This window comes from Pelophylax lessonae (assembly GCF_965119305.1).
Source record: "Pelophylax lessonae genome assembly, chromosome: 4".
Taxonomy (NCBI): domain Eukaryota; kingdom Metazoa; phylum Chordata; class Amphibia; order Anura; family Ranidae; genus Pelophylax; species Pelophylax lessonae.
The window spans coordinates 497,349,847-497,373,459 of NC_138771.1; the positions used below are offsets into that span (position 1 = coordinate 497,349,847).

The following is a 23,613-nucleotide window of genomic DNA, read 5'->3' on the forward strand; positions in this document are numbered from 1 at the left end:
TCATGGTCTGGGGCTGCATGAGTGCTGCCTACACTGGGGAGCTACAGTTCATTGAGGGAACTATGAATGCCAACATGTACTGTGACATACTGAAGTAGAGCATGATCCCCTCCCTTTGGAGACGGAGACACAGGGCGGTATTCCAACATGATAACGACCCCAAACACACCTCCAAGTCGACCACTACCTTGCTAAAGAAGCTGAGGGTAAAGGTGATGGACCGGCCAAGTATGCCTCCAAACCTACGTAAACCCTATTAAGCATCTATGGGGCATCCTCAAATAGAAACGGGGAGGAGCGCAAGGTCTCTAATATCCACCAGCTCCGTGATGTCGTTATGCAGGACTAGAAGAGGGCTCCAGTGGCAACTTGTAAAGCTCTGGTGAACTCAATGCCCAAAAGGGTTCAGGCAGTGCTGGAAAATAATGGTGGCCACACAAAATATTGACACTTTGGGCCCTATTTGGACATTTTAACTTAGGGGTGTACTCACGTTTGTTGCCAGCGGTTTAGACATTAATGGTTGTGTGTTGAGTTATTTTGAAGGGACAGCAAATTTACACTGTTATACAAGCTGTACACTCACTACTTTACATTGTAGCAAAGTGTCATTTCTTCAGTGTTGTCACATGAAAAGATATAATAAAATATTTACAAAAGTGTGAGGGGTGTACTCACTTTTCTGAGATACTGTATGTCACAAGCTCGCCCCCCTCCTAATTTGGTCCCTGCCGCACCATTCAAAATGTGCAGCGCACTTCGTGCATGCCCAGTAGGGTACCGGCCGCGAAGTCGCAGGGCTTTAGTGCCCGGCTCTCTTCCCGGGAATGGCAGCAGCAGCACCCGAAAGGCAGATGTAAACATGGGCTGGGGCACAGACACCGCTGGATTCCAGGACAGGTAAGTGTTCTAATAATAAAATTCAACAGCTACAACCCACTTTAAATAGACAGGCTTTCACTCATGACAGTCAGCTTGGACATACGGAGTAAGTACACACAGCTCCTAACATTTCTACACATGTATGACAGGTATGAGAACCCTAACTGGATGGCATTTATTGCTATATGTGCTATGCATCATATACATTTGTCTTTTTTTTTTCAAATAATATACTGTATACTGTTTTTAACTTGGGAGTGTTGTCATCCTATAACATTAATTGTCTGAAAAAGGACCTGGAAGGATCACCAGGGATATTTCTAAGGAAAGCTGCAGATATAAAAAATAATTGAAAACTAATTTTGAAATTACTTTAACAAGCTTGTACGAGAATTTTGTGATTGAGCTCACAAAAAAAAAAGTTGTTCTCCAAACTGAGTCACATTATGTGATTAGTGTAGAAATAAATTCTGCTTAACTAAGTTGTCTTTTAAGAAACTGTTCTATGACATAATGTATGCTGTAAACACAGAAGTTTTGCGGTAACTGCAAAGAAAAAAATTCCACCAAACTACAGAAGAAAGGGGTCCAGGGTTTAGTCCCTTCATGAGGCTCTCGGAGACATGCGAATTTTGGTGTTCAAAAAAATGAGACTTCCACGGGGTTCACTGCAGCAACTTCCCGTGTAGCTTGCTATAGACGCAGCACACACAAGAGACCTCCAGAAACACCTTGTTTATCCAAAGTAAACAGGCTGTGTGAGCTGGAGGGGCCCCAAACCACAGACCTTGTGCCGGACAACATGGCACATTGCCAGCAATGAGAAAACAAGATAGATGGCTGCCTACAGGTCCCTCCGTCTGCTCTGTGGCATCACTCCAAACCACCATCCTTTGGGGACCTGGATTCATCCTTCCAAGCACAATAAGGAGAGAGACAGAGGCCAAGGCCCTAAATTGCAGCCTCTTAGAGAGGGCACGGAAAGCCCCCTGTGACTAATTGGAGACATTTTTCAGGGGCCCTAATCCGTCTCTCAAGCTCCTTCTTCGTGAATGGACCTTCTGTCGCTGCACTCTGCCAGACGCGATTAGGAAAAGCTCCGGGGATGTTTCCAAAATATTTCTAGCTAGAGACGCTTTCTAGAAAATGAGAGCCAGGGAAAGGACGCCCACTTTAGAACGGTATCTTCAGGAATTCAGGATATTAAACCAGTAGCCTGTTTCAAGTTTGCGATATGTCAGCTGCCACAGTCTGCAACATTATATCTGCTGGCCAGTAACCAATGGCACGGAGTCCTATCAGTTGCCAAAGTCATTAAAGCAGTAGTAAACCCATCAATTTAACGTGCCAAGAATGTAACTGTCACATTGGTTGTGCTCTCAACCAAACTGTCGAACCATCCAATGGCTGGTGTCATAATGGATCACATGTGCAGCATTATGGCAGTTGAAAATTAAACAGAGGCCAAGATGGCAGCTTCCTGGGTTGAAAACGAAAGGAGGGATTACTTACACTTCAAGGAACAGTCAGATGTACAGGCTTAATCTGATTGTCTCAAGTAGTGTACTTGGCCAGTTTCTGGAATGCTCTAGACTCAATAGTGCTCCAGCTAGGGCAATATTGAAGGGTGGGGTACGGAGGCAAAGAGTAGCAATTGAACAAGGTTTCCTAGCCAGCGTTAGCATGTTGTGAGGGTGTAGGATCTTTCAAGTTCAACTCAGGCCAGGGGAACTTTCACGAACAATACTGCTAACTATCTAAGGATCACATGACACTCTGGGTCTCAAGTCTTTTCTCTTCATCACTGGAAAGTAGGAGGATCCTTCTTTAGGTGCCCACATTGCTGCCTTGACGACATGAACACTTTCAATTGGCTGCTCAGCATTGGGTTTATCTTGCGCTCCAGAAGACTGCAACGGCATGATGATGTCACAGTAAGGGGGTGCCAAGAATGTTTCAGATGGCTTAGATTGCAACAATGTATTGCTGGTTTCCAATGCTTGAAGAGGCAGCACAGAGGACGTTGATGACAGACTCAGGTAAGTAAAAATCACTTTGGATTTTTTTTTTAAAGCTTTTTTTTTTTTAGAAAAATGAAGGGTCAACATTTGCACTGAGATAGGCTTCAAGGATAAAGCCAGCATTTAAAGGGTACGTTCACCATTCTAAATAGAAAAATAAAAAATGTGAATTTACTATTTTTTCTTTAGAAACCTGTAAAGCATTCCACCTGCGATCAGCAGGTCACATGTGCAATCTCAGGCTCCTGCAGACTGCCAGTGTATCTGTCTGCTCGTAACTAATACGGGCAGGCAGTTACACAATGAACTACCTAGAGCGCTCATCAGTGCCCTGGTCGTTCATTGAGAAAGACAAGCTGTCAGCCGCAAACAATGTTACTTGTAGGTCATTCATTTACAGATCTCTGTGAATGAATAACGCGACAGTGTGGGTGGAGCTTCGTATGGCAACTTTCTTTTCAAATTGTGACAGCGGGTGCGGAGGGAAAAATCTGCTGTCACAATGGGGAGAGGGGAATGGGGGTTGTTAGCGAGAGACTGCATGCTGTTGCATGTTCCCAAAGGTGAACTTGTCCTTTAACAAGCCCCACTGTGAACAATAGGTGTGACAAATAAAAGATAAAATCTGTCCTTACCAAAACGCAACTTCAGCCAAAACATTTTGGGGTTAAAAAATAATAAAACAGCAAATAACCTCTAATGGGTTTTTACTGCTGTTTGTGTCTCCATGGTGATTTGGTGGGATGTCACATCATGGAAACTGGTGTCAGAGTGTAACCAGAGGGGAGAGACTTAAAGCGAACTTTACCCATACCAACGTGATAAAAAAAAAAAAGTTCTTTAGCAAGAAACATACATTCCACATTAATAATTATGCGTGTGCAAGAGATGTAGCACTTCCGCTCGCAATGGATTGGGACTGGATATGTTTACTTTCGCCCCCTGCCTTTGTGTATTTAAATAGTGTGGTGCACGTCTGGTAGCCACGCCCCCGAGGACATCAAACGTATGATGAAATGCGTTGGGTAGGACCAGAAGTATTGTATTGGGAATGCTTCAGCCTGTTTCTGGATGCACTCGGCTATTAATAAATGTATTAATACATTTTACTGGATAACGCTGTGATCCCTTGTTTCATTTATGCATATCGGAGATCCTTTACTGTGTGGACATCCATTTGAATGAATAATAGTGACCTTTATATGCCTTAGACTTATCTGATTAAGCTTTTTAGGCTTTTCCATTAATTTGGAGGCTGGTTCTGGTAAGTGGCCATTCTTCCTTTGATTAGTGTTGGTGATCACACTTATTAAGGATCGGGGAAGATCACCCTTTTCACGCATGCTGGGATTTGTGGTGCTTCTCTGCACGGAGTCTGTTTGTTTTTTCATCACGTTTTATTAATTTTTTGCACAATTTTTAATGGACATTTCACGGAAATTACATTATGCACTATATGATCATGGTTTATCAATAATTTTCTTTTGGACATTCATAAAATTTTCACATGAGTTTTGCACTTTATGATTTGGTTTATCAATTTGTTAGCGCTGCACTTTATTTGTATATTTTGTATTAGGTTTATCTTTTGACCTGTGCTAGCTGCTATTCCACTTTTGTTGATTTTTATAGCTATTTTTTATAGCCACTATTTATTGAGCGCAGATTTTTTGAACGTTACTGCCCTGCGGCCCAGTCCCTGAAAGGAGGGGATCATGCACTACTTCAGTATGTCACAGCACATGTTGGCATTCAAAGTTCCCTCAATGAACTGTAGCTCCCCAGTGGCGGCAGCACACATGCAGCCCCAGACCATGACACTCCCACCACCATTCTTGACTGTAGGCAAGACACACTTGTCTTTGTACTCCTCACCTGGTTGCCGCCACACACGCTTGACACCATCTGAACCAAATAAGTTTATCTTGGTCTCATCAGACCACAGGCCATGGTTCCAGTAATCCATGTCCTTAGTCTGCTTGTCTTCAGCAAACTGTTTGCGGGCTTTCTTGTGCATCATCTTTAGAAGAGTCTTCCATCTGGGGATGACAGCCATGCAGACGAATTTGATGCAGCATGTGGCGTATGGTCTGAGCACTGACAGGCTAACCCTCCACCCCTTCAACCTCTGCAGCAACGCTGGCAGCACTTATATTTCTATTTCCCAAAGACAACCTCTGGATATGACGTGCACTCAACTTCTTTGGTCCACCATTATGACACCTGTTCTGAGTGGAACCTGTCCTGTTAAACCACTGTATGGTCTCTGCCACTGTGCTGCAGCTGAGTTTCAGGTTCTTGGCAATCTTCTTATAGCCTAGGCCATTTTTATATAGAGCAGCAATTCTTTTTTTCAGATCCTCAGAGAGTTCTTTTTAATGAGGTGCCATGTTGAACTTCCAGTGACCAGTATGAGAGAGTGAGAGCGATGACACCAAATTTAACACACCTGCTCCCCATTCACATCTAAGACCTTGCAACACTAAAGAATCACATGACACCGGGGAGGGAAAATGGCTAATTAGGCCCGATTTGAACATTTTCACTTAGGGGTGTACTCACTTTTGTTGCCAGCAGTTTAGACATTAATGGCTGTGTGTTGAGTTATTTTGAGGGGAAAGCAAATTTACACTGTTATACAAGCTGTACTACTTTACATTGTAGAAATGTGTCATTTCTTCAGTGTTGTCACAAGATATAATAAAATATTTACAAAAATGTGAGGGGTGCATTCACTTTTGTAAGATACTGTATACCTGCAAAAGGGACCACCCTGAAGTGATCTAGCAGGACTTAATGTTCTGACTAAAGCTCCACTTTAAAGGGTGTGGGGGGCTGAGGGGCATCCCCTATATATTGCTAGTAGCTGACCTGACTCAGCCATCATCTACTTATGATAAAAATACCAGCCTTACATTGGCTACATTTTAAAAAGCCACACTACTTAAAAGTAGTATTTTATCTATAGAAGGAGTGGAATAAGACACATTTTAAATTCTAATAAAGTGTGGGGAATCTCACAACCACAGTTGCTGTTTATGTTCCTAGCCACTTTGACATTTTGGGTATTCCCACCCACCTTTGAGATGTTCCTATCCCTCCTGTGGCATTTTCCATAACAAGGAATAAATAAAAATTCAGCAAGGATAGTGGGAACCCCTCATAACGGGGGCAGCAAATGTGCAGAGCCAGGAACTTAACACAGATATCTATTCTCAAGAGACCGATATTCCGCCAAACCCTGAAGTAGAGTGTTTCTTTAAAAAGGGGGGGGGGGGTAAATTCCAGAAGCAACAACAGGGTTACTTAACTTGGGAAGTGGACCTGTACACATATCAGACACACAATGGCGTCATAAGGCAGCGGGCTGGGCGATGCCACGTTCCGCCCTCACTTTTCTGGCAGCACAGAAAGTAGGGTGGGTGTCAGGCCAGAAGAGCAGATGTCCTTTGCAGTTTACGGGAACATGCTGATCTTATTTTCCGAGGTCTTATAATATCGTACCATTAATTCCACCCAAAACCTCAAAGACCAGCAGAGTCTAAAACTGGGAATTTTTTGTGAACTGACCCCAAACCCGACATTGGTTGGCTGAAGTGTCCAGCATATAAATCTCTATTTATTGCAGCAATACAGTCTATGTCTATACCCTTTAATACTGTAGTTAAAATAGCAAAACTCTGGTAAAACTTTTTTTAATGAGGTAGGGAGGGGTTAGAAAATCATCTGTGTTGTAAGTCCCAGAAAGCAGTACGATCCAAACAGAGGCTCTAAGGTTTCCTCAACTTTATCCACAACTAAAAAATTTATTTTTTAATACAGACGTAAAATACATTTTTTGAAGTACATCATGGGACACAGAGCCATAATTCATAACATATGGGTTTATAGCCACCTACAGGTGAAGGACACTGGCAACCTAACATATGGGATATCCCAAAGCAATGCATCTGAGGGGAGGGGGGACACCAAAAAATACCGCCATCCGACCACAAAAAGGATTACACCGCTGCCTGCAGAACACTGCGGCCAAATGCAGATTCCTCCTGGGTCCCAACATCCACTCAATAGAAACAAGTGAACGTATGCCCCGACGACCGTCGCAGCCTTGCAAATCTGAGCCATAGAGGCTGGATGGCGATGTGCCCAAGAGGCACCTACTCCTCTAGTAGAATGTGCCTTTACAGGAAAAGGTGGAACCTTCCCTTCTAAACCATACACCTGGGTAATAACATGGCAAATCCAATGAGAATTCGTAGATTTATTTATTTTATTTATTTCAGGTACTTATATAGCGCTGTCAATTTACGCAATAAATATACATTGCACATTCATTTCAGTCCCTGCCCTCAAGGAGCTTACAATCGAAAGTCCCTAACTCACATACATACACAGTAGAGCTGCACGATTCTGGCCAAAATGAGAATCACGATTTTTTTGCTTGGAATAAAGATCACGATTCTCTGTGTAACATCTTTTACATTATAAAAAAAATTGGGATAACTTTACGGTTTTGTTTTATTTTTTTTATTTTTTTATTCATTAAAGTGTATTAATTGCGTTTGAAAGACTGTTGTGCAAATACAGTGTGACATAAAAATTTACAACAATCACCATTTTATTCTGCAGGGTCTCTGCTAAAAAAAAATATATATATAAATGTTTGGGGGTTCTAACTACTTTTCTAGGAAAAATAAACGGATTTAACTTGCATGCAACAAGTGTAGGAAAAAGGTTTAGTCTTTAAGAGGTTAAACTTCCTTCCTCCGGCAGAGGGAAAGAAAAGATACAATGTAATCATTTGTGTTTATAGTTCGGTGGGAGACTAATGCTGATAGGCTTTTTTTTTTTTTTTTTTTTTTTTTTTTACAGCTGCTCCCTCATAGCTATGTAAAGAATCGAGCAAGTGTCATGTTAAGATCGTCAGGGGGAGTGAATCGCGATCTTGATTCTGTTACGATTAATCGTGCAGCTCTAATACACAGTAGGGCCAATTTTTTATACAGGATCCAATTAACCTACCAGCATGTCTTTGGAGTGTGGGAGGAAACCGGAGTGCCCGGAGGAAACCCACGCATGCACAGGGAGAACATGCAAACTCCAGGCAGGTAGTGTCGTGGTTGGGATTCGAACCAGCGACCCTCTTGCTGCTAGGTGAATGTGCTAACCACTACACCACTGTGCCTTAGATGCTGCCAACCCCATGCCTGGCAGCACAAACAAGCTCTCGGTCTTACGAATCCAAGCTGATTTCTCCAAGTAAAACTTAAGTGCACGCATTACATCAAGAGAATGCAATAACTTTTCCTCCTCTGAGTGAGGATCTGGAAAAAAAGGAAGGTAGTATAATGTCCTGATTCAAATGAAAGGCGGACACTACCTTGGGCAAAATACCTAGGTGTGGACGTAGAATCACCCTATCTTGATGAAAAATCAAGAATGGCTCTTTACAAGAAAGAGCTACTAGTTCCGATACCCTTCTAGCTGAAGTTATCGCAATCAAAAAGACCAGTTTTCTGGTCAAAAGAACCAGGGGAACCTGCCCCAGAGGTTCAAAAGGCTGTTTTTGTAAAACTGCAAACACCAAATTTAAGTCCCAAGGACACAATGGTGGCTTCACAGGCGGAAGCAAACCTAACATTCCTCAGATGAAGGTCTGAAGCAACTAATGAGAAGCAATCGGTTCCTGAAAGAAAACCGATAGAAGGCTGAAATTTGCCCTTTGATAGTGCTCAAGGCTAATTTCATATCTACCCCTGCTTGAAGAAAAGCTAGAATGCTCCCGATGATATATTTTTGGGGATGCCATTTCCTGGCTTCACACCAGGCAATGTAGGATTTCCAGGCCCTGTAATAATGGTTTCTAGAGACTGGTTTCCTATTGTTTATCAGCGTATGAACTGCAGGGCCAGATACACCCCGCTCCCTCAAGATTAAGGCTTCAATAGCCAAGCCGTCAACTTTAGAGACTGTACAGCAGGGTGGAATATCGGACCTTGAGAAAGTAGGTCCGGACACAGAGGAAGAGCCCAAGGCCTCATTACTGGCAACCTCTGGATTTGTGCATACCAAACCCTCCTCGGCCATGTCGGAGCTACCAGAATGACTGGTTTCCCCTCTAGCTGGATCCTGTGCAACAGACGTTGTACCAGCTGCACCGGAGGAAAGGCATAAATCAGGGAATACTTCTCCCAAGGAGTCACCAAAGCATCCACTCCGACTGCGAGTGGATCCCTGGTCCTGGACACAAATCTCTTCAACTTGTTGTTGAACCTGGATGCCACCAGATCTACATCTGGGACCCCCCAGCGTAAGCAGATTGATTGAAAAATCTTGGGATTTAAGGACCATTCTCCCCGGAAAAATCTGTTGACGGCTCAAAAAATCTGCCTGCCAATTCTCTATCCCTGGAATAAAAACAGCTGTCAGGCGTGGGACAAACCTCTATGCCCAGGACAGGATGATATCTACCTCTTTCTGGGCTGACTGACTTTGTGCCTCCTTAATGGTTGATAAAAGGCACAGCCGTGGCATTGTCGGATTGCACCCTGACAGGGTGACCCCAAAGTCTGGGCGTCCAGTATTTCAAAGCCCGACTGATTGCTAGGATTTACAGAATGTTGATGGGGAAACATCTCTCTACCCAAGACCATTTCCCCTTGACAGTGGATTCCTCCAGAACCGCTCCCGAGCTAGAGAGACTGGCATCTGTAGTCACCACTTTCCAAGTCACTGGAAGAAAGGATTTCCCCTCCAAATTTCTGGTTGACAACCACCAATTCAGACTCTGACGTACTCTTGGTACCAGAGACATGGACCAGTCCAGAGACTCTGAACCCTTCCGGTCCATGTAGACAGAATGTTGTTCTGTAAGGTTCTGGCATGGAATTGAGCATAGGGAACTACCTCAAACGTGGACACCATCTTCCCCAGTAACATCATGCAAAGATGTATAGAAGGATATCTCAGCCTTACTAAGGACCAAACCTGATCCTTTAGGTCTGTGACCTTTACCTTTGCCTGTACTGTGTCTACAAGAAGACCCAGATATTACAGATGCTGGACAGGCTGTAATGCTGACTTTGCCAAGTTCAGTATCCAACCCAGACATTCTAGGAACTGTACTGTCTGGAGGACATTTCGGCTTAGAGCCAAAGCTGATCGATCTATTAGTAATAGATCGTCCAGATATCCTATTACAGATCTCCCTCTGGACCTTAGAACAGCCAATACTGGACCTAAGATCTTTGTGAACACTCTTGGAGCTGTGGCTGACCTGAAGGGCAGGGCCACAAACTGAAAATGACGGTTTTCTATTGCAAAGCGTAGAAACCTTTGATTAGCCTGGAATATAGGCACGTGAAGATATGCATCCTTGATGTCTATGGATGCTAGAAATTCCTCTCCCTGCAGGGAGGCCATGACTGAACGAATTGACTCCATACGGAAAGAACAAACGTTCAGAAACTGGTTTAGATCTTTGAGATCCAGAATAGGTCTCACATCCCCGTTTTGGTTTGGGGATTAACAACAAGTTTGAGTAAAAACAACTGAACTTTTTGTTCTCCGGAAACCTCCCTCATCATTCTTTGAGCCTTCAGCTGGTCCGATGCCAGAAAGAGAGACCTTCTTTTTTGGGGATCTGTCGGTATACCTGACCTTATAAACCAAGGATATGGGAACACCCGAAAATTCCAGTTTATACCCCTGCAAAATGGTGGAGATAACCCAATTGTCCTGGATCGATGCCACCCAAACCTTTGAGAACTGAAGAAACCTTCCCCCCATCCAAGTGAGTGGTGGTGCACCTTCACAGAGTAGGCTTAGAGAAAGATTTGGCTGATCTCTGGGAAGAGGGCTTTTTCTGACCCTGCCCCAAAGGCTTGGTTCTGGAATCTGGACTCAGATCGTTGAGGCCGTCGCCACCATCTGGAATGAGAAGCACTGGTAGTCCGAATGCTAGGGACCTTAAAAGGATGCTTGCTCTTCCTTTTCACCAAAAAGGCGTTATCCCTGAAAAGGGAAGCTAGCCAGTAACTTTTTACATGGTAATTACGCAGAACAGCTCTTTAACCAAAGAATTCTGCGCATATGCACTGTCATCAGAGCAACTCGTTGACATTTGCCTTACAGAGTCCGTAAGAGCATCCACTGTGAAACAAAGTGCGAGGTAGATCTGACAGATCTTCCACAGACTCTCCTAGAGAAGGAACTGTCTTAGACACTCGCTTCATACGGTCTTTTAAAGATTGACACACTCCTATGGCCGCTACTGCTGGTTGTATCGCAGATCCTGCAGCGGCAAAGGAGGCTTTCAACAAAGATTCCAACTGCTTATCCGCTGGATCTTTAAAAACATGGGCATTATCTACAGGGCAGGTTAAACTCTTGTTAACCGAAGAAATGGCAGCATCCACGGTGGGTATATTCCATTTATTAGTAAACTTTTCTTCCATAGGATACAATAGTGAAAACCTTTTAGGAGGAACAAAAATCCTATCAGAATGATCCCAATCATTATACATTTCTTGCTCCAAGAACGGATGTATGGGATACGTCCAAGGACTATGAGGAGGGCGCAATCAGCCTAGAGAGGAAAAAGAGACTTCAGCTGTCTCTAAGGGTGAAAATTTGTATCCAGACCAGACCATTTCAGTAAGAGACTGAATTAACAATCTCTAGGCTTGAGAGGCTGATACTGCCTCTGACCCTGACTCCCCAGAAGAGGAAACCTCAGCTTGACCTTCCATAGGGTCACCATCAGCTACATCTTTCACATCCTCTGCCCAATCCTGAAGTGATTCAGGGGGTGGCTCAGATTAGAGTTTCCTCCCTCCTTATGATGCTGCAAACATGTGAGCAATCCTACCCTCAAGGCTGGCTAATACTGATGCCAAATCGTCCTTAGTGACGTAGGTTGCGGTAGAAGTGCTTGGAGTAGCTACTATGCCCGACAACCGTAATGGCTCAGATTGGCTAGTTGCCTCTGGCTTCTCAGAAGGAGTAGACACAATGAAAGCACAGCTAGGACCTTCAAGCCCTGATGGTGGCATCACAGTGCTTCTTCCAACTGTGCACCCCCCAGCTCTTTTTCGGGCAGACATTGCTTTATAGTAAGACAAACTTGAGGTACTAACTTAAGTGTACTCAAGGCTTGCGCCAAGCTTCTACAGCTTATCGCACACAGCACTGATTATCCCAAGATACAGGACCTGTTTGTGCCAGTAACATACACCCACAGTAACTCACGCAACCCAGCTGCTGCTGCTCTGTCCCCTTCAGCCTCTGACAGAGGCTAGCGCGTGTAATGTTCTGGTACCTTTGGTACCCTAATTCCACTTTTCCTAAGTGTATGCGCCCCACCATTCTCTTTTGGTAAGGTGCGCATACACCTTTAAGACCGATGCTGTCATCACTGAGCGCCGCTGGAGGGGCTATTTCAACCTCTGGCGGTCTCACTCACATGTTCGTTCAACGCCGCATAATCTGCCTTGAAGCTCTCATGCTTGCAAGCATACCTCGCTTTTGGAACCACGCTGCTGATCCCTATATCCCGCTACCGGATCATCCGCTCTTGCCGAACCTCTCCTCTACTACATTGCTACTAGTGATAAGTACCCCACAGGGGAAACCTCTATAACCTTCATACTAAAGCTTACACTATCTAGCTCTGCATACTAAGGACTATTACTACATCTGCATTAACTAAGATTGCTAGCTCTTGAGCCTAATACCATCTGCTCTTGCACTGGGTTGGTCTATCCTGTATGTTCACCTGCTACTCTATCATCTGCTACCATACATGATCACTTAACCTATCTGCATCCCATCTGCTACTATCTTATTTTCAAGAACATTCCTTTCAAGTGTCTGTCATCTACCATCTCTACCCAACCTGTCTCTTCAGCCTATCATCACTATATTACTATACATATAAGTCACTCTAGGAACATCTTATTGAGTGTGTGTATCTACTTGCTGAATTGGAAACTATCCACACATGATGAGTCTTGGGAGTTGGGATTGGTGTCTCAGCGTTTCTCTACATGACTACTGAAGTGGAATATTTCTGCAGCTGTAAATCCACATTATACATAAAACGCAGGAGCGTTACAGCGCGTTGGAAACAGTTCCTTCTAAATTGCGCCCATTTATGCTGTATGGCGCATGCGCGGCATGGTACGTGGCGTCCTCGTGCGCGCCAATTGCGGTCAAACACGCCCCCCATGTAGCGTACGTCTGTTTTAAAAAGCGAAGGTTCTCGCGCGCGTGAATGGGCCTTCGCCACAGACACGCTATCAAGGCCAGAGACAAACCTGCGGGCGCTTATGCGCCAAGGCGAAAACAGCAACCACATGGGGTGAGAGCAGCTTAGGCTGAATTTTTTTCAGGTGATCAGCCCAGGGCAAGAAAACTTACCGTTAGTTCACCGGTAACGGCTTTTCTCTTCAATCCTTCCAGGACGGCCTACATTTGGGAGATTGTGGCTCCGCCTCACAGGAAACACAACTAATTTGCAGCTGTTTAAAAGGGTCCCACCCATCCTTAGCTCCAGTAATAGGAAAGTAGTTTCCAACCGAACTTTAAGGAATATAGTCAATCAAACAGCTACATATAAATACATATACATTTATATATACATATTCTTTTAGAACTCACCACCACATAGGGCGGGAAGTAGGCCGGCCGTCCTGGAAGGATTGAAGAGAAAAGCCGTTACCGGTGAACTAACAGTAAGTTTTCTCCTTTCATCCTTCCAGGACGGCCTACATTTGGGAGGATGATAAAGGAATCCATACTGGCCTACCTTAGGGCGGGACCACTGCCTGTAAAACCTTTCTGCCAAAGGCAAGGTCTTGTTGCGACAGTACTTCCACACGATAGTGCTTTAGGAAGGTATCTTGACTGGACCAAGTGGCAGCATGGCGGATCTGTTCCCAGGATGCTCCGGCTTTTTCGGCCCAGGAAGTTGCCATGCCCCTTGTGGAATGTGCCTTTAGAGTTGTTGGTGTGGGGGTACCTGACACCTTATATGACATACTAATGGCTTGTTTAATCCACCTAGAGATTGAGGGTTTTGATGCTTGTAAACCCTTCCTTGGTCCAGAATGCAGAACCAACAAGTGACTAGATCTTTTAAAACTCTTGGTTCTTTCTAGATATGCTAGAAGGCATCTTCTAACATCTAAGCAATGGAATTTTTCTTCTTTTGCACACTTAGGTTTCTCACAAAATGATGGGAGAACCATCTCTTGATTCTTATGAAAAGATGACACTACCTTGGGCAGGTACAGTGGATCTGGTTTAAGAATCACCCTGTCTTGGAGAATTCTCATAAAGGGTTCTTTTATGGATAAGCTTTGCAAATCTCCCACTCTCTGGCTGTGGTGATTGCTAACAAAAAGGTTAACTTAATAGACAAAATATTTAAACTAATTTTGTTTAAAGGTTCAAACGCATCACTAGATAATGCCTCTAGTACTAGCGTTAAGTTCCAGGCTGGAACAATAGTTCTGTTAATTGGAGACACCCTTCTCCGAGCCAACAGAAATCTTTTAATTAAAGGTTCTTGGGCTAACCTTTTGTCTAAAAAAACAGAAAGTGCCGCTATCTGTACTTTAAGGGTGTTCACCGCCACCCCCTTATCTACCCCATCCTGTAAAAAATCCAGGATCCTTGGGGTTGAGGCAGAGGAATCCTTCTTCTGACTCTGCCAAGTACAAAAAGTTTTCCAGATTTTGGAATAAATTTTTCTAGTTACTGGCTTTCTACTAGAAAGGAGGGTCTCAATGACTCTGTCTGAGCATCCTTTTTCTTTTAATATTTGGCGTTCCCTATCCAGATTGTTGATCTGGGGTGAATCAGAGTTCCTTGTAGTGATAGATCTAGTATTTTCCGAGGTACTGTCACTAATAGAGACACCAGGGTTGCAAATCACATCGTTTTTGGCTACCCAGGCGTGACTCGGATGAGGCGTGGTTGCGACCATCCTTGAACTCTTGATATTGAATTCTGTAGTGGAAAGGCATAGGTTAGCTTGAAAGGCCCAGGTATTACTGGGGCCTTCAAGCCCAGCATATCCTTCTGTACTATCAGAAGGGAGAACTGCTCTACTTTTTGGCTCTGCTGCGTGACAAAAATGTCCACTTCTGATTGCCAAATTTATTGGACCAGGTGTTAGAGAATTATGGGGTTCAGTTCCCATTCTACCTGTTGGATGAGATGGTAACTGATTCCCAGTAGATCTGCTGGTTTTATCCAAATCCACATATCGTCCAGACACGGGACCAAACTTTGGCCTAGTAGGTACAGAAGACCTACTACCTTGACCCAAATTTTTATAAAGATCCCTGGATTTGCTGCCAAGCAAAAAGGAGAAGCTCTGGGCTGTCCACGTGCAGCCCCCTCTTCTGTAACTATGGTGAATCTGAGGACTACTTGATGTTCCCCGTACCTTGGAACATGTAGGTAAGCATTTCTTACACCCAACATTGTCATATAGACATTTTGGTACAGATTTTTTCTGACCATGAACTTCTGTTCTATTTTTAAGGGACAGGTCATAGTTAAATTTGGTACCAGTTGCGAGACCAACTCCAATTGGTACCCTTCCCGATGCAGAAAGTAGGGACTGGCAGAGATGTTTTCCCATTGGGAAGCAAAATGGGTCAGTCTGCCCCCTACGCTGACGTCAGTTAGATTCTTTAGGTTTAGGCCCAGGTTTAAGGAACAACAAATTGTCCCCTTGTTTTCCTTTTCCAGAGCCTTTCTTCCTGGCCTTAAACGGTCTTTTTTGATTCTTGCCTTGGAAGTTTCGAAAGGAATATCTTCCTGATTTGTCCTTTCTCTTGGTGGGGAACTTTTTCCCCCTTTTCTGCAGATCTGGACAAGGTATCATCAAGTCCTGAACCGAACAGTAATGAACCTTCAAAGGGCAGGGCACAAAGTCTTACTTTGGAGTTTGTATCACCTTCCCAAGCTTTGACCCAAAGTGCCCTTCTAGCAGAATTTACTAATGCTGCTGTTTTAGCAGATGCTGTTAATGACTCCACAGCTGCGTCTGCCAAATAGGATGCAGCTTTACTAATCATGTTTAAGAAATCTATCAGATCTTGTGATCCTGCCATACTGCGGACACGTTTTAACAGTCCCTTAAGCCAAAAGTCTGTATTCCTGGCCATACAGGTATCAGCTAAGGCTATAGTTGTATTATATGCATTAGAATCCCAGGCCTTACTTAATACGGATTCAATCCTGCGATCCATAGGATCTGTAATATGCCCGGCATTTTCAAAGGATAAATCTGTTCCTTTTGATAACTGTGCCAGGGGAGCATCAAGTTTAGGATTTTTTGTGAATACCTCCAATTCTTGAGGCTCAAAGGGAAACCTTCTTTTCCAGTTTTTTGGTCTGGATAAGGCATGTGTAGGCACTTTCCATTCCTGGTGTATTATGTCTTTTAATGACTGGTGAATGGGAATGGTTCTGTACTGGGCTTTCCCCAAGCCCTTGTACACTTTGTCTTTGCAAGAAGACTTCTTTGCCGGAATAGGAATTTCTTCAGTGTTATATACCACTTTAAGAAGACCCTGCATATATTCCAAGGAAAAAAGATTTTTAACTTTTTCCCCTTCACTGTTATTTTCTGAGTCCTCCTCTGAACTAAAATGGTCTCTTCAATAACTAGAACCTTCTTCTGGATCCTCTTGTTCCCTAACTTGAGTTGAGGGAATGGATAGAGAATCTTCCCAGAGAGATGGGTGTCCCCTTGACCACCCACCGTCTTGGGAGGACTCATTATCTGCTCCTTCCCTGCTGGGACTAGAGGGATAGCTGCTGTAGCCTTAAAGGACTGTACTGTAGCTACCATTTCCTCCCTCATAGATTTAAGCAAATCTTTCATTAGGTCCTGCCCTGCCAATTTATTAATGCAAGTCTGACATAAGGGCTTTGTGTAAGATTTAGACAACCTAACCCTGCATTCCCCACATTTTTTAGTTGAGGATAAGGGTCTGGCAGGGGCTTCCTGTGCCGGTGGCGTACCTGTGACAACACATGAAAAGACAAGAAGAGAGGACACCATGAAGCGACATAACCTTCTTGCCTACCACTACGGCAATATACAGGAAAAAGCATGGCATGGCATACCTGTCACATAATAGACAGCAGTCGGCCGCCATCGGTATCACTTACCCGATCCTGTCGCCACCTGCGTTGCCGCTTTCTCCCCTGTAAGGATTGCGGCTGCTTGTGTCTCTTTCTAGGGCTTCCGCCCTCTCGGAGTCGGAGAGTCAGCCATGGTAGTACCGAGTTCGCTCCGATCCGGCGTCTCCTCCACGCTGGGTTTCTTCCGGGAGTCAGCCGCTCCGCCCCTTCTGCCGGAACTTCCTGTCTCCATAGCGAGGCTTGGGGCCTTCCTGCAGAGACCAGCAGGACTTCAGGTATGAGGGACCTTCACCACAAGGCAAACCGCACTACCTGGTATGTTTAGCGACCTGAAAGCTCCTTTTTCCAAGGACACAGCTAGGGAGGAACCTGCTATTAGGCCGACCGAAGCTGCCTTCCAGGGGTACCGTCTTGGCCAGCTATTTGCCTCAGGTTAGTAAAAAAACAAACGTTCCGATGTGAGGTTGGAAACACAACTGAACTGGAGCTAAGGATGGGTGGGACCCTTTTAAACAGCTGCAAATTAGTTGTGTTTCCTGTGAGGTGGAGCCACAATCTCCCAAATGTAGGCCGTCCTGGAAGGATGAAAGGAGAAAACAGTGTGATAACAATTAGGCAAAGAAATAATGTTTTAAACAAACTTTGCATCAATCCCACAAATACACAAGCTCATATACATAGCTTTACCATCCACAGTCTCCTGCACACATAGGTTTGTCACAGCTGATACCTATGAGGTTTATCAGCACAGGGTGAAAACAGTGTGTCAGAAAAACAAGCACAGAAATAATGCTTAACACGATGTATTTTGCATAATTTAAACATCCCTAGTCACATGCAAACATTGGTTTGTCACAGCGGATACCTATTAGGTGATCAGCACAGGATGAAAACAGTGTGTCAGAAAAAACAAGCACAGAAATAATGCTTAAATGGATGTATTTTGCCTAGGCTTAACATCCAAAATCTTATGCAGAGACTCACATAGCACTCGGTCTCTGGTATCTTTTAAAGGGAACAGTGCATAAAATATTAACAATTTGCAATTATGCCAGCAATTCTTACCTTCAAGGTTTGCTGTATGTGTAAATATTTTAAACTGGACTCACCAGTCCTGCCACAGGATTCTGTTTTGAAGCAGGAATTCAATCTTCACCTATCACGGTGAGCTTTGTCTTGGCGACCTTCAAGTACTGGGTCCCCTTGTTTTAGAGGGGCCACGGCTTTGGACCTGTAGAGCACCCTGCACAGAGCGCCTTTGGGGTTTGGTATTCCAAGGGTCTGGATCCAAGGGTCCAGCGCCTAAAAAGGACAGGATTACAGGCAAAACCTTGTATCTGCTTCCCGAGGCTCAGGTACCATCTTTTTAGTCCATTGACTGTTTTAGATGGATCTGATCGCTAACTCCTTAGATTCAGTGATCTTTAATCGGGGTATGTAGCATATCTTCTTTCTTCTTTGAAGAGAAATGTGGAGAGAGACTCTCCTCAGTGACCACTACCTTTAGACACTGGCGAAAAAAATTAGGTACTTCCTGTGTAGGAGAGGTTATACAGGGGGGCATCCTTTCTGATTGGTTGCCAGTGTCCTTCACCTGTAGGTGGCTATATAACCCATATGTTATGATTTATGGCTCTGTGTCCAGTGATGTACGAAAAGGAAAAAAATGTTTTGGCTGGAGACACAATTTGAATCTAAAATCAATTTTGATTTTATTTTGCCTTCTCTGGTTCATCAATATAACATTGACATTTTTAAATAAAACCTTTCCATTTTCATTACATAATTTTAGACCCAGTGATCTTATCAGTGGATCTATGTGCTTGTCTATGCATTTCTGGCAGGTCAAGGCTGGTGAAAAGTGGCCAGCAGGGGTACATAGCTTCCTGTAAACATCACACCACCCTGACTCAGTGCTCCTTTCAAGAACCCACAGCTCTGAACGGAAGCAGTAAGCTGGCTCTTGGTAGAAGTTATGCAAATATCAAAAAGCCTTGATGGCGTGGACGTCAGTTTGGAGGAAACAATTTGAGTACAGGAGAGGAGCCTACACAACTGTGCAAGTCTGAAGGGAAGGCTCGAGTTTAGCTTTAGGGATGGCATCTCATGGCTAAACTAGCAGTTGATAAAGCTGGCCAGAAGTTCTAAATCCTGAACATTTGTTCCGCCTAATAATGCCAATCTGCCTGGTCTTTTTTAATTCGATCATTGAAAAAAAAAAAAAAATAAATAAATGTCAGGAACAAAAAAAAAAAAAATCCACCACCCGATACTATTGAAGAAAACTTTTACAATCATGATACAAGCACACTAGGACATCACAATGCGATCAAACGTAGCAAGGAACTTTCCATGTCATGTGACCCTATTTTCATTCAAAATGACTGCAAGCATCACCGCACACAAAGTAATAATATGAATGAAATTTAGAGTCTTTCAATTGTCTCATAACTTGCACACATACCTATACAGAAGTCATTTCATCCGCACCAACAGACAAGACTACCACAGAATCATGTGGATGGTACCTGGAGCTGCTGTGAGCTGTCGGTAAGATTGTCCTCCCTCCTTCGTGCCTCCTCCAAAAGCTGCGCGTTCTTCTTCTTTTCCACTTGCTCCTTGTGCTTTAATGTTGCCACCTTTTTATTCTGATCTTTAATTTGCCTGGAAAAATTAAAAAATACCGAAAGATGAAGTGATAGAAGAATGCTTATGAAAGAAGATGTAAACTCTAATTGGATAATATTTTGTTTACTCTGTCTATAATAAACAATTGATTAAAAAAATTTAAAATCCTAACATAAAATCCTGTTTTTTCATCATCCTCTATTACATCTCAGTGCATGATGATCTTCTGCAGCCATTTTCTATCTACATATACTCCAGCAATGGTTGCACAGTATTTCTTTGAAAGTGAAGGTTGTTGATGGTGACCACAGTGGGCAATTCCTGCGGAACATGCATTTGGTTGGCCACTTGTAGTCCCCAACTGGGAGACAGTGTTGTCTTTCGATAGCAGGAAGTGCCTGAACAAGTTACTTCATGGCGGGATCACCAGGGTTTTTTTTTTTCTTTTTTTAAATGAAAACTGCAAATCTAAAAAGATTGAAAATTAATATAACATGTAAAGGTTTGATGGTTTGGTTTACATATACAGACAGATGTTCCAAAATTAAAAGTCAGCAACAATGAAAACTGTAGCTGCTGACTTTTAATAAACAGACACTTACAAACCATCAGTTTTGCGGAAACGCACTGCAGTTCATTTAACATGATTTCTTATGGGTTAACCTGATTTCTTATATGTTCACAGCTGTGCGTTTTCCATTGGTGCGTTTTTTGGAGACGGCCAGGGACTTTTTTGCCCGCAGCAGGTTGTGTTTTTGGATCCATAGACTTTAATGGAATGCATTTCCGATGCATTTTTTCTGGTTTCTCCTGCATGACAACGGACACATCCCAAAAACGCAAAATGCATGGAAAATGCATAAATAAATGCAAATGAAAAAAAATTCAAACGCACAAGGAAAACACATTAACCACAACCTACATATGTGTGACCCTAGCCTTACCTATCCAAGGATCCAGAAATGTCCTCCCCGGACCAATTCTTTATCGATCATGGGGTCCCTCGCGCTACCACCTTAACTGTGGGCAGCCGGCTGTGACTGCTTGCGGCTTCACAGCCAGTTGCCCCCTGAACATGCGTGAGCTGCACTGCACTTTGTGACTAGTTCTGTAGCCTAATGACATGTCCCAGAAAGCTGCGGGGAGATTGAGAATTTACACACAGATGGTCTAGGCGATCCACTCAGAAGTGGGAGTGGGTACCTGTCAAAACTAGGTACCTGCTTTCCCATGCAAAAAGAAAAAAAAAATACAAATGTGACAGGGGGAATGGAGCAGAAGAGTGGAACTTTTTGGGTTAAGCTCTGCTTTAAAGAGAGTTTTCCACCTTCAAGTAGGCCTGCCAATAATTTCAAGGTCAAAGGCTGGGTTAAAGCTGCAGCTGATGGACTAGAGTGAGTAGAATGTTCAAAGCAGCTGTTCATGATTTGTACAGCGGTCGTGGTGGGAGGGGTGGATTTTTAAGAATGGTTAGACTTCAGCTTTTCTTTCACTTTAAAGTGATTGTAGAGGCAAAAAGTTTTATTTTTATTTTTTTTACCCATTTTTAACACATTCTCTGCCTGAAAGTAAAAAAAAAAACAAAAACTTCTGTATTTAGGTCCCCCGCCCAATACTTACGTAAGCCAGATCTTGAGCCAGTGCTGGGCCCAAGAGCAGTGGATCTCTCCTCACTGGCATGGAGGCAATAGTGGGTGCCATTGGCTGTGAGGAGAGAGCAGAGGGCGGGGTGTGTGTCAATGAACACACAGAGCCCGGCTCGGGTTCGAGCCCACACGAGTGCCCCTAGAGCAAGCAGCTTGCTCTGGGTGCACTCAGAAGGGGGGAGGAGCCAGGGGCACTGGTGGGAGGCTCTAGAAGAGGAGGATTGGTGCGGTTTTATGAAAAATCATTACACAGAGGAGATAAATATGACGTTTTGTTATTTTTAAAAGAAAATTTCCTTTACAATCACTTTAAGGTCCCTTTAAACAAATTTGCATGCAAATAATATTTCAGTGATATCCACTGAAAAAAAAAAAAAAGAAGAGGATGACCAAAATGGAAAAAAAGCTGCCAAATATAATTGTAAAAATGTTGATGTAATTGCAGATGTGGAGGGGGGATTTAAAAGAGGTAGTGTTAAAAGGTTTGCAGCACAAAGCCGGCTGATGGAAAGGCCTCATTGTGTGGTTTGGATAAAGGACACAGGCCGTGACTTTGGTCCAATCTAAGTAAAATTTAGCTGACATGGACACATATAACCAAGCCTCTGGACGAAGATCAGGTCCCGTGTCCTCTAACCACTCAACACGTGCTGGGGAGGATATGCAGGCCTCTAATTTAGACAACGTAAGGAGAAGCCATAAATACTCATTTCCTAACGAGGCAGGAATAGCACAACTGAGAATTATGTCTGTATCAGGATAAAAAATGAGAGAGGGAGCAATAAAGAGAGAGGGGATAAAAAAAAAAAAGACTTTTTTAAAGTCTTCCCACCCAGAAGAAAGCCACTTGGATGCTAGTTTCTCTTTGAGTCTATGAGTGGCCACAATTGGGCAGATGATTCAAGAATAGGGATTGCAAAACACCATCCTGTTCTTGAACAATCTGAGTGGCACTTGGACCTGAATGATGTTCATACAGATTTAGGACTGATGAAATAAATGAAAGTACAGTGAAAACTTTGAGCCTTTTTTTTTCATAAGAAAAGGGAAGGTGGGCTAAGATGGAGAATTTATACCAGTTACAACCAGTGATCAGATTCAATTGTTACCAGCACCCTGCACAAACAAACTGACACAAGTGATGCTTCATAAAGATAGGGGTCTAAAAAGATTTAGAGACAAAACAAGGAAGAGATGAGAAATGGAGGGGAAGGAGGAGAAGGAAAAAGAGAGGAAGGGAAAGAGCAAGAGAAGTGGGGTGGGGGAGAGAAAGGGAAGGAAGGAAGGAGGGAGGGAAGGAAGAAAGGAGGTAGGCAGGGAGGGAGGTAGGAAGAAAAGGAAGCAGGGAGGCAGGCAGGCCGGGAGGGGAGGGAAGGGTGGGTGGGACAGAGAATATAGGGAGTGAGAAAGGCATGATAAGAACATAAAAAGAAAGAGGCAAGAGAGGAGAAAGTGGAAGGAGAGTAAAGAAAGAGAAAAAGAGAGAGAGAGAGACATAAAATCAAGAAGAGAAGGAAGCCCCTTAGACATCTTTCACACTGGTCTCCTGTGTTTTTTTTTAAATGCAAGAGAAATTGATCTGGTTTTTCATTTCCCTTTTTTTCCCACTTTTGAATATGTGTTTTCATGTGTTCATTCATTGTGGCTAATTTGCCCCTGGATGCATATATTTCTATTTTTTTTAATGCAACTAAACTGAATGCACTTGCTCTCAAGTAGCATCTCACTGCATGCATTATACCATTTAAAATCATTACTGTATGTAAACGCTTTCAGAAATGTCCTGTAGAACCATATAAATCACATAAATGTCATTGCCGGTTTGAATGAAAGCTTACAGCGGGTACAATTTATTTATATTGCAATACCAGAGTGCTGTACAGCAAAGTTTAGTAAAAAACCCTTTTAAATGCTGGCATGGTTTTTCTTTAAGGGTAAATGAATGTGCATGTTATCACATGCACAATGTAAAGGATAAAAGGACCATTAGACTTTTATTTATTTTTTATAATATAACATAAGAAAATGACCGATCAACAGAATATAAACTAATAATTATAAAGCAAGCAGAGGGCAATGCAAGGGTTAGGGGATCTGTAACCTCATAGCAGAGAGTTCAAACACTGCAGTGGTTTGCCTGTCACCTGGTCCTCGGGGACACAAAAGCTTTGCTGATGGGTCTTGGAATCATCCAGGGAAGCCGGGCCCATTCAAACAGACAATGGCCCGTCAGAGCATTCACAGCCTGGACAATTGCATCAACACACTGA

At 43.4% G+C, this 23,613-nt stretch overlaps 1 protein-coding gene across 13 annotated transcripts in view; it reads right to left on the bottom strand.

Moving 5' to 3' along the window:
- Positions 1–23,613, bottom strand: part of ERC1 (ELKS/RAB6-interacting/CAST family member 1) — a 468,899-nt gene that overhangs the window by 183,094 nt on the left and 262,192 nt on the right. For all 13 annotated transcript variants that reach the window (XM_082255729.1, XM_082255727.1, XM_082255726.1 and 10 more), the window contains one exon: positions 19,598–19,733. In XM_082255729.1, coding sequence (XP_082111855.1) covers positions 19,598–19,733 — 136 coding nt within the window. The remainder of the gene's footprint in view (positions 1–19,597; positions 19,734–23,613) is intronic.